Source organism: Hyla sarda, chromosome 7 (assembly GCF_029499605.1).
Source record: "Hyla sarda isolate aHylSar1 chromosome 7, aHylSar1.hap1, whole genome shotgun sequence".
In the NCBI taxonomy this organism is placed as follows: domain Eukaryota; kingdom Metazoa; phylum Chordata; class Amphibia; order Anura; family Hylidae; genus Hyla; species Hyla sarda.
This window is the reverse complement of record NC_079195.1, coordinates 228,570,066-228,587,718: the sequence shown is the minus strand read 5'-3', so window position 1 is coordinate 228,587,718 and position 17,653 is coordinate 228,570,066. Positions and strand designations below refer to the sequence as shown.

Here is a 17,653-nt window from a genome sequence, read left to right as displayed (position 1 = left end):
ATATCTATCTATCTATCTATCTCATATCTATCTCATATCTATCTATCTATGTCATATCTATCTATCTATGTCATATCTATCTATCTATCTCATATCTATCTATCTATCTATGTCATATCTATCTATCTATCTATCTCATATCTATCTCATATCTATCTCATATCTATCTCATATCTATCTCATATCTATCTATCTCATATCTATCTATCTATCTCATATCTATATATCTATCTATCTATCTCATATCCATCTATCTCATATCTATCTCATATCTATCTATCTATCTATCTATCTATCTATCTATCTCATATCTATCTATCTCATATCTATCTATCTATCTCATATCTATCTATCTATCTATCTATCTATCTATCTATCTATCTATCTATCTCATATCTATCTCATATCTATCTCATATCCATCTATCTATCTGTTTTGTATTTTGTTTTCATACAGAATTTGCAGTTTGTTCGATTTGTCACTAAAGTTCACACTGCACGTTTCCGGATGAGAAGGAATTCCCTGGTGCCGGATGAGGACATGCTGATGGCGCTGATGGAGCTTCCCGATACTTATAACTATGGCCTCTATGCCAGGTTCATTGAAGATTATGGCACCCACTTTGTCACCTCGGGCACCATGGGGGGCGTCCTGGACAATGTCCTTGTACTGGATAAAGAAGCTATGAAAAAACGAGGTACAATCCTGACACATATCAACCTGCTGGTATAAACGAATTCAGAGGGGCAGCCAGCAGGGGGCAGCAGCCCTGGGCAAACATACATGACAATGCCAAGTAACTGTGTGCGGGGGGGGGGGGGGGGGGGGCAGAAGGGAGGCAGTGAGAGGGCACTACTGCTGTGTAGGGGAAATATAAGAGCAATGCCACTGTGTTTAGGAGCAGTAAGAGGGCGATGTTACTGTGTAGGGTCAGTAAAGGGGCAATGTTACTGTGTAGGGGTAATAAGTGGGCAATGTTACTGTGTAGGGGTAATAAGGGGGCAATGTTACTATGTAGGGTCAGTAAAGGGGCAATGTTACTGTGTAGGGGTAATAAGGGGGCAATGTTACTGTGTAGGGGTAATAAGGGGGCAATGTTACTGTGTAGGGTCAGTAAAGGGGCAATGTTACTGTGTAGGGGTAATAAGGGGGCAATGTTACTGTGTAGGGGTAATAAGGGGGCAATGTTACTGTGTAGGGGTAATAAGGGGGCAATGTTACTGTGTAGGGGTAATAAGGGGGCAATGTTACTGTGTAGAGGTCATAAGGGGGCAATGTTACTGTGTAGGGGTCATAAGGGGGCAATGTTACTGTGTAGGGGTCATAAGGGGGCAATGTTACTGTGTAGGGGTAATAAGGGGGCAATGTTACTGTATAGGGGTAATAAGTGGGCAATGTTACTGTGTAGGGGTAATAAGGGGGCAATGTTACTGTGTAGGGGTAATAAGGGGGCAATGTTACTGTGTAGGGGTACTAAGGGGGCAATGTTACTGTGTAGGGGTAATAAGGGGACAATGTTACTGTGTAAGGGTAATAAGGGGGCAATGTTACTGTGTAGGCGTAATAAGGGGGCAATGTTACTGTGCAGGGGTAATAAGGGGGCAATGTTACTGTGTAGGGGTAATAAGGGGACAATGTTACTGTGTAGGGGTAATAACGGGGCAATGCTACTGTGTAGGGGTAATAAGGGGGCAATGTTACTGTGCAAGGGAAATAATGGGACAATGTTACTGTGTTGGGGAAATAAGGGGGCAATGTTACTGTGTAGGGGAAATAAGGGGGCTCTATTAATGTGTAGGGGCAGAATGGGAGCACTATTACTTTGTATGGGCAATAAGGAGGTAATGTTACTGTGTAGGGGGGAGGCAGTAATGGGGGCCAGTAGTACTTTGTAGGGGCAGTAAGGGGCCCTAGTAATGTGCAGGAACAGTAAGGGTGTTATTATTACTGTGTCGGGTCAATAAGAGGGCACTATTGCTGTGTAAGGGGTCATTATGATTGTGTAGGGGCAGTAAGGGCAGGGCCGGATCATCATTGGCACCCATGGAGTGCCTTCTCCAGGCCCTGTGCCCACAGGGGCCCCCCGTCACATTCGGGACATCCCTGTGTCCCGAAAAAATCTTTTAGGATACAAGGATGTCCCTGTTACCTCTCTGCGGCCCCGCATTAACTTTAAAAACACAGGGGCCACCGGGAGGTAGCGCACGCAGGGACATCAATGACATCCCTTGCGTGTGCCCATAGAAGAAGAGCGGAGCAGTGAGGAGGACGCGCTGGTATGGTAAGTCACCACTCATCAGCACGTCATCTTCAGTGTTCCGACCACCGCTCCTCTCCGGTCCCAGGACCTACTGCTATGGCCCATAGGCCATAGCAGTAGATCGTGACCCCGGACCGGAGGAGTGGTGGTCGGAACACTGGGGCCGTAAACAGGCTGAAGGCCTATACTGCCCCCAATGGTGGGAACTATACTGCACCTAATGGGGGGAACTATACTGCACCTAATAGGGGGAACTATACTGCCAACCTAATGGGGGGAACTGTACTGCACCTAATGTGGGGGAACATTGTACTGCACGTAATGTGGGGGAACTGTACTGCACCTAATGTGGGGGAACTGTACTGCACCTAATGAGGGGGAACTGTACTGCACCTAATGTGGGGGAACTGTACTGCACCTAATGTGAGGGAACTATACTGCACCTAATGTGGGGGGAACTATACTGCACCTAATGTGGGGAACTATACTGCACCTAATGTGGGGAACTATACTGTACCTAATGTGGGGAACTATACTGCACCTAATGTGGGGGAACTATACTGCACCTAATGTGGGGAACTATACTGCACCTAATGTGGGGCAACTATACTGCACCTAATGTGAGGGAACTATACTGCACCTAATGTGGGGAGCTATACTGCACCTAATGTGGGGAACTATACTGTACCTAATGTGGGGGAACTGTACTGCACCTAATGTGGGGGAACTATACTGCACCTAATGTGAGGGAACTATACTGCACCTAATGTGGGGGAACTGTACTGCACCTAATGTTGGGAACTATACTGCACCTAATGTTGGGAACTATACTGCACCTAATGTGGGAACTATACTGCCAACCTAATGTAGGGTAACTGTACTTCACCCCTAATGTGGGGAACTGTACTGCACCCCTAATGTGGGGAACTGTACTGCACTCCTAATGTGGGGAACTGTACTGCGCCTAATGTGGGGGGGAGTGTCGGGGGGGGGGGGGCATCATAATGAAGTGCTCCGTCTTCCAGGCAGCCTTAATCTGGCCCTGAGTAAGGGGGCGCTATTACTGTAGTGGATAACTTTAATTAATAGGGGGCCAGGTACTATAATGAAGGGCCCAGTCATTGGATGTAACTGCACTGTAAGGCCGTATACGATCTGCAGATATATATACAGTATATATATATATATATATATATATATATATATATATATATATATTGTAGTTATTATATGTATATTCAGTTATCATTGTCTCATCTTTCTCCAGAGGTTACATTTTCAATGATTGAGAACTGTTTTGGCGGCCATATTGGAATCACTGGCGTTTCTGATGATAAACAAATCGAGGGATCACTGACTGTAAAAGGCAGAAACTGCGACAAGTTAGAAGACACATCTGGGGGTAAATCCGATATCTGATGTATTGGGAAATACAGTATATTGTTGTATCAGTCTATGGCCAGGAAAGAGGCAAATGTTTAAAGAGAACCTGTCACCATATATTATCTAAACTAACTCAGATTATATTCCCTAACCACTCCTAACACCCCTCCTGCCCATAAAAAAAAAATTCGGAGCTTTGAAAAGCTGTGTATAATACCTTTCCCCTTGCTCACATTGTGTGAGCTCCCGGCAGGAGAAAGTGGGCGTTCCCCAGCAGGAGTCACTGAAGCCTGCGGGAGCTGAGCCTCACCATGCCCCGCACACACTTTCTGCCAGGCCGGGAGGAGACCAAACTAACTGTTTGACTTGCGGCAGGGAACAGAACAGAGACACCTAGTGGCCATTTTCTCAATCACATTAAAAACATATAAAGGTTGAAAATTTTAACAGCAAGTAAATAGCATAGTGTCTTATAATTACTTAAAGGGGTACTCCGGTGAAAATCTTTTTTCTTTTAAATCAACTGGTGGCAGAAAGTTAAACATATTTGTAAATTACTTCTATTAAAAAATCTTAATCCTTCCTGTACTTATTAGCTGCTGAATACTACAGAGGAAATTATTTTCTTTTTGGAATGCTCTCTGACGACATCACGAGCACAGTTCTCTCTACTGATGTTATTATATTAATAATAACGCTATATTTATTGTTGTCCTTAGTGGGATTTGAACCCAGGTCCCCAGCACTGCAAGGCAGCACTGCTAACGACTGAGCCACCATGCTGCCCTTAGCATACATCTGCTATGCATGGTTGCTAAAATGGACAGAGATGTCAGCAGAGAGCACTGTGCTCGTGATGTCATCAGTATTCCAAAAAAGAAAGGAATTTCCTCTGTAGCATTCAGCAGCTAATAAGTACTGGAAGGATTAAGATTTTTTAATAGAAGTAATCTACAAATATGTTTAACTTTCTGCCACCAGTTGATTTAAAAGAAAAAAGGTTTTCACCGGAGTACCCCTTTAAGGAACAATATATTAAAAGATTAGTTTAGTGACAGGTACTCTTTAAATAATGTGACACACAGTACTATATAATGTGTGTATATATATATATATATAGGGGAATATGTAAAGCAGCTCATTACACAACCTTTTCAGGGAACACTACCTGAAAAGGTTGTGTAATGAGCTGCTTTACATATTCCCCTACCCAGAATGCCTGCGGAGTGCTAAATGGCCTAACCTGAATCTCCGTTACACCTGAAGAGGTGTTCTCTCCCTGAGGAAAGTACTAACCCCTTTTATATATATATATATATATATATATATATATATATATATATTAATATAATATATAATATAATATAATATAATATAATATAATATATAATATATAATATAATATAATATATAATATAATATTATATTATATTATATTATAATATATTATAATATAATATAATATAATATAATTTAGAGCCCCACCAGATATTTAAACCATGTCTGCTAAAAATGAGCAAGAGGTAAAGTGAAGAGGGGCTGCAGGAAAAGAGGGCAACCATGAAAAAATATTATAATGTTAATCTAAAATAGATACTATATAATATACATATATATATATATATATATATATATATATATATATATATGTATATATATATATATATATATATATATATATATATATATATATATATATATATATATATAAACTCTACGGTATATATTATCGTAATAAACACTACTATATATTATAGACACAACAACCATAATAAACACTATAAATTATAGACACAATAATATAATATATAAACCATAATAAATACTGTATAATATTTAAAGTATATCCAGCAACCATAATAAACACTATTATATATATTTACAGTAACCATAATAAATACTATTATATATATATTTACAGTAACCATAATAAATACTATTATATATATTTACAGTAACCATAATAAATACTATTATATATATTTACAGTAACCATAATAAATACTATTATATATATTTACAGTAACCATAATAAATACTATACATACAGTAATATGAACATATAAAATAATATAATGCCCGTATTTGAGATGTAGTAACATTTCCTTTTATTAGATGCCAGAAGCAGCGAGAGTGTAATAAAGGATGTTATCACTCATGTAAAAGGAGGGGACACAGGGTCAGCCGGGGGGCTGCTCAATTTCTTGGGGGGCAACATCTATCGCTTCTGGGGAAGATCTCTGAAGTATAATCCGGCCGTCATCGATTTTGAGGTAAGAAAATGATAACTGCGAAAGTCATGGGGCTTCAGGAATTGAAAAGTAATCCTGGTGGTAGGATGTATATTAAAGGGGTACTCCGGTAGAAAATTCTTATGGAAAAATTCTGGTGGAAGTTCTTATCTTTTTGAATTTCCTTTCTGTCTGACCACAGTGCTCTCTGCTGACACCTCTGTCCATTTTAGGAACTGTCCGGAGCAGGAGAGGTTTGCCATGGGGATTTGCTCCTACTCCGGACAGTTCCTGACATGGACCGAGGTGTCAGCAGAGAGCACTGTGGTCTAACAGAAAAGAACTACAAAACTTTCTGTGGAGCATACAGTAGCTGATAAGTACTGGAAGGATTAAGAATTTTAAATAGAAGTAATTTACAAATCTGTTTAACTTTCTGGCACCAGTTGTTTAAAAAAAATAAATGTATTCCAGTGGAGTACCCCTTTATTGTAAGGAATGAGCACAACGACCCCACAAGCAGAATAGTGAGTACAGCTCTGGAGTATAATACAGGATATAACTCAGGATCAGTATAGGATAAGTAATGTAATGTATGTACACAGTGACCCCACAAGCAGAATAGTGAGTACAGCTCCGGAGTACAATACAGGATATAACTCAGGATCAGTACAGGATAAGTAATGTAATGTATGTACACAGTGACCTCACCAGCAGAATAGTGAGTACAGCTCTGGAGTATAATACAGGATATAACTCAGGATCAGTACAGGATAAGTAATGTAATGTATGTACACAGTGACCTCACCAGCAGAATAGTGAGTACAGCTCTGGAGTATAATACAGGATATAACTCAGGATTAGTACAGGATAAGTAATGTAATGTATGTACACAGTGACCTCACCAGCAGAATAGTGAGTACAGCTCTGGAGTATAATACAGGATATAACTCAGGATCAGTACAGAATAAGTAATGTAATGTATGTACACAGTGATCTCACCAGCAGAATAGTGAGTACAGCTCTGGAGTATAATACAGGATATAACTCAGGATCAGTGCAGGATAAGTAATGTAATGTATGTACACAGTGATCTCACCAGCAGAATGGTGAGTACTGCTCTGGAGTATAATACAGGATATAACTCAGGATCAGTAAAGGATAAGTAATGTAATGTATGTACACAGTGACCTCACCAGCAGAATAGTGAGTACAGCTCTGGAGTATAATACAGGATATAACTCAGGATCAGTACAGGATCAGTAATGTAATGTATATACATAGTGAGGGGGTGACACTGAGCATTTTGGGTCGTATGATGCCGTTTGCTTGTGAAGACACTTTGTACATATATAATGTATCATATCTGTAATTTTAGCTGCAGCCGATACATGAAGGTCTGAGGTTAATAGATCTTTCTGGGATTGAGAACAAGAGGCAGAACCTGAAGAGAGCCTACGACGAGTTCCTGAATGAGTTTAGCTCCTGTCGTTGTGGCCCCTGCAATAATAATGGGGTGCCCATATTAAACAATAACGTCTGCAGCTGCCAGTGCCCCTTGGGGTACGATGGTCCCTCATGTGAGAAGACGTCACGACCAGGTACGAAGCAGAACTCTCTCTGCACCCAGACGGGCAGGCAGATGGGGGCGACGTCCTTCTTGGGGGATTTTTTTTAGATTTGGGGAACTATATTTCCCAACAGAATTTGATCATTTAGGAAAACGTAAAATGTGATCAACAATCTGCAGATCTGCGCTCAGAATTCTACAAGGTTCTGAATCTGAGGTGAAGATTGACTCCTCCAGGTGTAAGTGCACGTGACGGGTCCTATAGGTTATACTGAGCACCATAAATGTCTGTGTATGTATGTGAACAATAGAGCGGCGCTATTCTACCTATCACATCCGACAGAACTACAGAGTGTGATCACAATGCAAGTCAGGATCAGTACAGGATCAGTAATGTAATGTATGCACACAGTGACCTCACCAGCAGAATAATGAGTACAGCTCTGGAGTATAATACAGGATATAACTCAGGATCAGTACAGGATAAGTAATGTAATGTATGCACACAGTGACCTCACCAGCAGAATAGTGAGTACAGCTCTGGAGTATAATGCAGGATATAACTCAGGATCAGTACAGGATAAGCAATGTAATGTATGTACACAGTGACCTCACCAGCAGAATAGTGAGTGCAGCTCTGGAGTATAATACAGGATATAAATCTAGATTTTCCTAGCTTGTGACGGAAAATATTAGTTATATGAAGACAGGAGGCGAGTATCTTATGCATTAATCTTTCTTTATTAATGCCCATAGCAGAACCTTTATAACTTCTTTTAATAAAGTTCAAACAAAGAATTTCAATCATAAAACTACAACTCCCAGCAGTCCTAGTAATCCTGTAAGCCACACCCAGGCTGGTGGCCCCTATATAATGGACTGCCCCAGGATGATCCTCCTCTTTCTTGATGCGACAACCTCAGCAACACTGGAAGCACGATAGCCATCCGGAGAACCGCACCGCCACACGAGTCTTCGGCCAGTCGGCCCGCATTCTCCGACTCCAGATCTGGAACATCACCGACAGGTCCATCCCAACGGGGATTGTATCGGAGGGACGTCATCCCAACAGGGGATGAAGACAACCGTCAACTGCTCGACCAGGTCAATCACCAACACGGACACGTCTCCGTCTTTCAGTAACCTGGGAAGAGATAAAGACATCCATCACAGGGTTGGGTCGGGAGGGAAGATACTCGCCTCCTGTCTTCATATAACTAATATTTTCCGTCACAAGCTAGGAAAATCTAGATTTATATATCAGACAGGAGGCTCATATCTTATGCAAGTTCAAAGCTAACAGTTCATAATGATACATCAATACATAAGATACGTAAACTGTCATAAGACCGACATGGAAATATGTTCCTCCGGCCTGAAGTAGAAATGGCGAAAAGTGGTCTCAGAAGACCAATCTGCCGCCATCAAAAGGTCGGAAAGGGAGCCCCCTGAAGAGACTACCTTAGTAGCCATTGCTCCCCTGGTGGAATGAGCACCAAACAGGGAAACGTCTATGCCTGCCAGTGCCATGGCGGAACGCACCCAACGTGCCAGCGTGGCTGATGAAACCGGGAGATGCGGTTTAACGTAAGAGACAAGAAGTTGGGGAGAATTCAAGGAACGCAAGGCGGCAGTCTGTGATTCGTAGGCCTGTAGGCAACGGACAACACAAAGCCGCGGATGATCCGGAAAAAACGGGTAGAAGACCGAATGAATACCGGTCTTGGTCCTACGGACCACCGAAAAACTAACTCCCTGAGGCGAAAATTGTCGCCTAGAAATGTCTAGGGCCTTCACGTCCGACACCCTTTTGACGGACACCAAGCACAAGAGCACCGTTAGTTTAAAGGACAACAATTTTAGGGAAAGATCGATGTTGTCTTCCCAGGTGGAAAACATGTCAAGAACCTTGGAAACATCCCAGGTGGTTTGGTACCTGGGCCGCGGAGGTCGTTGAAACTTTACGCCTCTCAAAAGTCTACACACCAGCGGGTGTTTACCAACCGGCAAGGAATCTACCGGGCAGTGATAGGCTGAGATAGCCGACCGATAGACGTTAATGGAGCTATAGGACTTGCCGGATTCAAACGAATCAGCCAAGTAATTCACCACTACTGATACAGGTGCCTGTACGGGATCAACCTGTCGTTGATCACACCAACGCACCCAGAGTCTCCAGGCTGATCGATATGCCGATCTAGTCCCGGGGGCCCAGGCCAAGGCGAGGAGATCCCTAGCTGACTTTGAAAGGTCGCTATCTGCATCTGGGATCCCGAAACCAACCACGCCAGGAGAGGCAAGTTGCCCTCCAGAACTAGGGGGTGAAGACCCTTGGTCAGATTGGTGAGCAGCTGTGGAAAGTGGGGAATCAATCTGGGATAATCCACCGACATCCCCAGAAGGAGGGGAAACCACGGTTGTGTCGGCCACCAGGGGGTGATCAGCACCACCGTCGTATTCGAGTTCGCTATTTGTAAGAGGACCCTGGAAATCAACCGGAAGGGGGGAAATGCATAATGCGTGCCCTTCAGCCAGATTTGGCGGAACGCGTCCACCGCGTACGCCTCCGGGTCCGGCCTCCAGCTGAAAAAGTGGGGTAGCTGGCGATTGAGGCGCGAGGCGAATAGATCCAAGTGGAACGGACCCCAAAGTAGCCTCAGCTGAAGAAAAATGGAACGATCCAGTCGCCAATCGCTGGAATCGAGCAGATAGCGGGAATTCCAGTCGGCAACCATATTGGAGACCCCCGGGATATACTCCGCGATCGGGATTATCTCGCGGGCTAGGCAGAAGTGCCAGAAGTCCTTCGCGACGTTCGCCAGGACTCTCGATTTGGTGCCCCCTAAGCGGTTGACGTATTGCACCGCTGCCACATTGTCCATGCGCAGTAATACACAGCAATTGGACGCGTGTGGTATGAGACTCCTGACGGCGAAAAACGCCGCTAAGAGTTCCAATGCATTGATGTGAAGAGTGGCTTCGGATGCGGACCATGTCCCTCCTGTGGAGGAGCTTCCGTACCGGGCACCCCAACCCTGTCGACTCGCGTCCGACTCTATGATAACGTCCGGACTGGAATTGAAAATGGTCTTGTCGTTCCACTCTACGGCATGATGAAGCCACCATCGTAATTCCTCGGTGGTCTCCGGGCAGAGGGGTACCTCGTCCGCATATCTGAGACCCTGTCTCAGATGCATGATCTTGAGCCTCTGTAGGGCCCTGTAGTGAAGCGGGGCCGGAAAGATGGCCTGGATAGAAGCCGCTAGGAGACCCACCAGACGCGCTAGCGCACGTAAGGATAAACAACCCTTTCGTAGGACTGCCCTGATCTCTTTGCGGATCAGGGTAAGTTTTGACTTGGGAAGACGGAGGACGGCCTGATTGGTGTCCACCAGAAATCCCAAGAACTCCATCTCTTGGGCTGGGAGTAGAATAGATTTCTCTAGGTTGATTATGAATCCCAGCCCTTGTAACAATGACATCGTCCATGTCATGTGGAGATATGCTTGAGGTTTGGAATAAGCCATGATGAGGAGATCGTCTAGATAAATGATCAGACGAACACCTCGGCTCCTTAAAGACGCCACCACGGGTTTCATGAGTTTTGTGAAACACCACGGGGCGGAGGATAGACCGAATGGAAGGCAAGTAAACTGCCACATTCGGTCCCTCCAGAGGAATCGAAGTAGGTGTTGTGATTCCCTGTGAATCGGGACGGTGAGGTAGGCGTCCTTCAAGTCTATTTTCACAAGCCAGTCTCCCGGCTGAAGAAGGTCCCGAAGGAAGTGAATGCCCTCCATTTTGAAATGTCGATACTTGACATGTTGGTTCAAGTCCCGGAGGTTGATCACAGGACGATAACCACCCCCTTTCTTTTTTACTAAAAAGAGATTGCTTACGAAGCCCGGAGAGGAGGGTTCCACCTCCATGACCGCCTGCTTGGCTAGGAGGTCTCGTAACTCCTTGTCTATGAGGGTAACGTTTTGGTTTGCAAATCGAATAGGGGGGGGGGATAACATTTAGAACCGGTAGTGACTGGAGGTCTATGAGAAATCCCGCTACTGTCTGTAGAATCCACGCGTCTGCCGTAATCGCAGACCAAGCGTGGATAAAATACCTCAGGCGCCCCCCCACAGGAATATGAGCAAGAGGAGTGAAAGGTGTACTCACCGGTAGGAGGTCTGGATCGAGGGTAACCACGTCCGCCGCGGCCGCGCCAGGGTCTGCCCCGGGGTGGAAAGAAGGGCGCTGGTTGCGCCACAGGCATGGGATAGGATGGAGCCTGCGAGTATTGGAACTGAGAAGGGGCTCTGCCCTGTGGCCTATAGGATGGGGTGCGGCCGGCAGATCGGCCTCTACCTCTGCCGGCCTTAGGGAAAACCTTATTGGTCCCCGATTTCTTCAATGACGTCTGGGCTTTGTCTAAGCTTGTAAAAAGCCCTACAAATTTGTTAATGTCCTTTATTAAGGAATCCCCAAGCAGCATGCCTTCTGCTGAGGGGCCAGGCTCAGATTCTGCCAGGTGGGACAATTGAGGATCCAGGCGCATCAATATTGATCGGCGCCTCTCTATGGAGCAAGTAGTATTAGCGCTGCCAGCTAGGCAGACCGCTCTCTGTGCCCACCCTCGCAATTGTTGGAGGTCCACAGGCTGATCAGTTGCAGCTGCTTGCTCCGATAGGTTCAAAATCTTCGTGAGGGGACCCATTAGGTCTAGAATGCGGTCCTGTATTGACTTAAAGGACCTCTCAATCCCTTTCTTAGGGAATTTCCCAGATTTTAATAAATATTTAGTTAGAATTGGGTCTACCTCTGGGGTAGCTACTGCCTTTCTAGGAATGAAGGGCCTAGGGCACTCTGCTCTCAGTTTATTTCGGCTAGTCCTATCCAGGAACTTACGTGCCCACGATTCTACGTATTTAGATACGTGAGGCAAGGGGGTCCATTCACCAGAACGGGGATGAGAGATGCCGTCTGGGTGGAAGAATGGTTCGCCTAGAGCATCTAGGAGGACCTCGCCCTGCGTTGCAGGGTTGGCGACTGTGGCGATCGCCGTGTCCCCAGCCTCATCATGAAAAGATTCAGACTCGGAGTGGTCCGACTCGTTGGAATTATCCGACGAGTCCTCATCTGAGGTGTCGACAAATTAGTCGGGTTTAGCCCGTCTAGCGGATCTATGCCCCTTCACATGTATCTCCCTGGGGCCCAGGGGTCGAGTGGTGTCTGAGGGATGCTGGGGTTGGTAGCTCGTGGTTGGAGCTGCCTGGAGCATATTGTTGTCTTCCCCTGCCGGGGAGTCATGTGCCGCCAGGGAATGTTTGCGTTTATGGGACGCTTTCCCTTTCTTAATTGGCGGTTCGTTACCCTGCGAAGGTAGCGGTAGAAAAGTCACTGGTTGTTGGGCTTTAGTGGTCACAGTGACTGAGGCCAGAGCTGCCTGGATCGACTGATTAATGAGGGCCTGAATCTGGCTTGCACTCATAAACTGTGCTGAGTCTGTAGAGAAGACCTCCCCTCTGAGGGGGGCATCTGTAGGTTCCTCAGCCATGAAGGGGTTAACTTAATATGAGTATATATAAATATACAGTATCTCTGAGGTAAGTAGTTGAGAGACTCTTACAGGACCAATAAAGGATAGTAGGTATAAATATATCTATATATAACTATAAGGATATATAACTACAAAGGCTAACACTAATTAGGAGAGTGGAATAAATTCCCTCTCTCCACTGCTTACAGGCTCCTTCCTCTACGCCGTCCGCGCTGTAACTGGCGCTGCGGTGTGAGGAGAAGCCGATAAGCTCCAGTTCCCAGGGATGAAGTCTCGCGAGACTACCTCCCTGGAGCTGATAGGACGTCGCAGAAACGCCCGCTGCATACGTCAGCAGGAGCGAAAGACGTGCGAAGAAAGGAAGAAGGAGGACCCGCCCCCCCCTGCCCGCGCGCGCGCGAAGAGCGCGGGAAGAAGGAGGAGGAAGGAAGAAAAAGGCGCAGAGGTAAAGTGGCGCCGAGCGGGGGAAGGGATGGGGGGGGGGGGGGACAGGGAAAAAAGAGAAATATTCAGCGATATCTGAACCGGAGGGACAGCTCCGGTGCCTATATAACCCCAACACAGGAAGGGGAAAGAAACTATAGAGTAAGAAATAATGGAAAGTGAACCATATATATATATATATATATATATATATCTATATTTTATAATATATATATATATGTATAGGACAGAAGATACCTTAGGGTATCTGTACAAAATATCAAGTATACAACGTTACACAGTATATTATATGAGACTTATCTGTATGTATGCTGCCATGAGCAGAAAGAAAGAGGAGGATCATCCTGGGGCAGTCCATTATATAGGGGCCACCAGCCTGGGTGTGGCTTACAGGATTACTAGGACTGCTGGGAGTTGTAGTTTTATGATTGAAATTCTTTGTTTGAACTTTATTAAAAGAAGTTATAAAGGTTCTGCTATGGGCATTAATAAAGAAAGATTAATGCATAAGATATGAGCCTCCTGTCTGATATATAACTCAGGATCAGTACAGGATAAGTAATGTAATGTATATACACAATGACCTCACCAGCAGAATAGTGAGTACAGCTCTGGAGTATAATACAGGAAATAACTCAGGATCAGTACAGGATAAGCAATGTAATGTAATGTACACAGTGACCGCACCAGCAGAATAGTGAGTACAGCTCTGGAGTATAATACAGGATATAACTCAGGATCAGTACAGGATAAGTAATGTAATGTATGTACACAGTGACCTCACCAGCAGAATAGTGAGTACAGCTCTGGAGTATAATACAGGATATAACTCAGGATCAGTACAGGATAAGTAATGTAATGTATGTACACAGTGACCTCACCAGCAGAATAGTGAGTACAGCTCTGGAGTATAATACAGGATATAACTCAGGATCAGTACAGGATAAGTAATGTAATGTATGTACACAGTGACCTCACCAGCAGAATAGTGAGTGCAGCTCTGGAGTATAATACAGGATATAACTCAGGATCAGTACAGGATAAGTAATGTAATGTATGTACACAGTGACCTCACCAGCAGAATAGTGAGTACAGCTCTGGGGTATAATGCAGGATATAACTCACGATCAGTACAGGATAAGCAATGTAATGTATGTACACAGTGACCTCACCAGCAGAATAGTGAGTACAGCTCTGGGGTATAATGCAGGATATAACTCAGGATCAGTACAGGATAAGCAATGTAATGTATGTACACAGTGACCTCACAAGCAGAACCAGTAACCAGTGCTGTCATTGAATACGTCGCTATGTTCGCCATTTATTTGCATCTAATTCTATATCATTATAATTTATTACAGATACAAAGGCAAAAGGAGGCTGGAGCTGCTGGACTTTGTGGTCCTCCTGCCAATCTGGAGAACGTCAGAGGACAAGATCCTGCAATAATCCACCTCCTAAGAATGGCGGCAGCTGGTGCCTGGGGAAAAGTGTCCAAACCGAGTCGTGTTAATAACTGCAGGGATCTGATATTTCGCTTGTATATTCCGGTCGGTCATTCAGTGACACCCGGGAGGATACAATGTTATTGCTGTTTCTTATGTTTGCACAAAATTAAAGAGGCTCCAACCTTGTACTTTCCTCATGTTTGTGGGTAATTTAAATATTAAGAGATGAATGAACGTGTCCTCTGGCAGCTCCACCATATATCCTGCTAATAGAGGTCACTGTCATTAGGGGGTCCCGCTGCCATTAGGGGTTCCCACTGTCATTAGGGGGTCCCGCCGCCATTAGGGGGTCCCACTGTCATTAGGGGTTCCCACTGCCATTAGGGGTTCCCACTGTCATTAGGGGTTCCCACTGCCATTAGGGGGTCCCGCCGCCATTAGGGGGTCCCACTGCCATTAGGGGTTCCCACTGTCATTAGGGGTTCCCACTGCCATTGGGGAGTCCTACCGCCATTAGGGGGTCCCGCCGCCATTAGGGGGTCCCGTCGCCATTAGGGGGCCCCACTGTCATTATGGGTTTCCACTGCCATTGGGGGGCCCCACTGCCATTAGGGGGTCCTGCCGCCATTGGGGGTCCCGCTTCCATTAGGTGTCCCACCGCCATTAGGGGGTCCCGCCGACATTAGGGGGTCCCTTCCATTAGGGGGTCCCTCTGCCTTTAGGGGGTCCCACCGCCATTAGGGGGCGCCGCCGACATTAGGGGGTCCCTTCCATTAGGGGGTCCCTTCCATTAGGGGGTCCCTCTGCCTTTAGGTTGTCCCACTGCCATAAAGGGGGTACTTAGTCTGTACAATGGTTGGGTAGGTGGTACGTGTCACAGTAACATGATACCGGGTCACAGGGTCTCCAGCAGAACATTGCCCATCACACTGCCCCCTCTTTCCTCTTCCCATAATGCATCCTGGTGCCATCTCCTCTCCAGGTAAGTGACATACACCCCACCCCCGCCCCACATGAGGGATAACATCATCCATCAGACCAGATGACTTACTCCATGCTCTAGTTCTTACGTCCATTGTAGACAATTTCGGTGGTGGACCAAGGTCTCATGGTCATTCTAACCGGTTTGTGGGGCCCTATACACATCTGTGGGGCCCCATACATGTCCGGTGTGATCTGACTCCTTTATATTATAGACAACCGGAAGCTTTTCAGCAGTTTGCTCTACAGCAGTTCTTCTGTAGGATCAGACTACATGGTCTAGACTCTAGCCCCATGTTTTCCAACCAGTGTGCCTCTAGCGGTTGCAAAACTACAACTCCCAGCATGCCCGGACAGCCTTTGGCTGTCCGGACATGCTGGGAGTTGTAGTTTTGCAACAGCTGGAGGCACACTGGTTAGGAAATACCACTGTAGCCTTTACTTCCTGGAGAACTTAGTGCGGAGACTACAGCCCTTTATATATCAGGGGCTAAACTAAAGGCCATTGGTAGCTGGACTTTAGGACTGTACAGAACCACGTTCTGTACGGGACACGACATTTCCATACACATCAATAAGCCTTGGGCCCTATTTGCTTTGCACAACAGAGAGAGAAAGAGTCTGGGAAAGTTGTGTTTAGCTGCAAGGTGAGCCTGTTTGCCTGCTGAGTATGAACCACACTGTTCCTGAAAGATAAATCAAGGCTTCCCTCTTATCTCTGACCACCCATGAAGCTTTGGGGAACTGTCCCTTGTGTAAATACGTGTGTACCTACTGCTGATGATTCCCTCTTCCCCATCCACAGTGCTGCAGTTTTATTCCTGTCCCCCTCAATCTATCTTGTTAGCAGCAGCAGCAGCCCAGTGCTTACTGTAACTCTTTCCTTGCTGTGCTGCTGCTATTTCCTTCATTTATGATCACATAACACCTTGCAAACCCCATCTATCAGTAACTCCTTCTGCCACCACATATTATCTATAGTAGTGTTAAAGGGGTACTACCGTGGAAAACTTTTTTTTTTTTAATCAACTGATGCCAGAAAGTTAAACAGATTTGTAAATCACTTCTATCAAAAAATCTTAATCCTTCCAGTACTTTTTAGGGGCTGTATACTAAAGAGAAATGGAAAAAAGAAATGCATTTTCCTGTGATGTCCTGACCACAGTGCTCTCTGCTGACCTCTGTTGTCCATTTTAGGAACTGGAGAAAATCTCCATAGCAAACATATGCTTCTCTGGACAGTTCCTAAAATGGACAGCAGAGGTCAGCAGAGAGCACTGTGGTCAGGACATCAGAGGAAATGCATTTCTTTTTGGATTTCTCTTTAGTATACAGCCCCTAAGAAGTACTGGAAGGATTAAGATTTTTTTTTAATAGAAGTGATTTACAAATCTGTTTAACTTTCTGGCACCAGTTGATTTACAAAAAAAAAAAAAAAAGTTTTCCACAGTAGTACCCCTTTAAGTAAATCATCAGCCCAGCACACTGCAGTCTGTTCAGTCTGGGGCCCTTCTCCAGCCCTACGTCCAAGGCATAGCAAAGAGGAGTATATGCTGTGCTATGATTGGCCAGAGAAGTAAGAGAAAGGAAGTATAGTGAGTACTGCTGGCAAACAGCTCTGATTCCACTCCCTGAAATGTTGAGAATGAGGAATAGCTGTGCACCATATGGGGTCTCGGTGTGAAGGCACTAACATCAACTAGTCACCACTCCAAAGCAATAATTTAGAAAACATAAGTGTATAAAATTATTTAAAGGAGTTCTCCAACATAAGGTGACTTTGGT

The 17,653-nt window shown here is 45.0% G+C and overlaps 1 protein-coding gene across 1 annotated transcript in view; it reads left to right on the top strand.

Moving 5' to 3' along the window:
• C8A (complement C8 alpha chain) overlaps positions 1-15,068 on the top strand; it is a 34,368-nt gene extending 19,300 nt beyond the window's left edge. The window contains exons 7-11 of the mRNA XM_056532970.1: positions 457-697; positions 3,528-3,662; positions 5,759-5,916; positions 7,253-7,475; positions 14,801-15,068. Coding sequence (XP_056388945.1) covers positions 457-697; positions 3,528-3,662; positions 5,759-5,916; positions 7,253-7,475; positions 14,801-14,952 — 909 coding nt within the window. The 3' untranslated portion in view covers positions 14,953-15,068. The remainder of the gene's footprint in view (positions 1-456; positions 698-3,527; positions 3,663-5,758; positions 5,917-7,252; positions 7,476-14,800) is intronic.
• Positions 15,069-17,653: the final 2,585 nt, after the last annotated feature.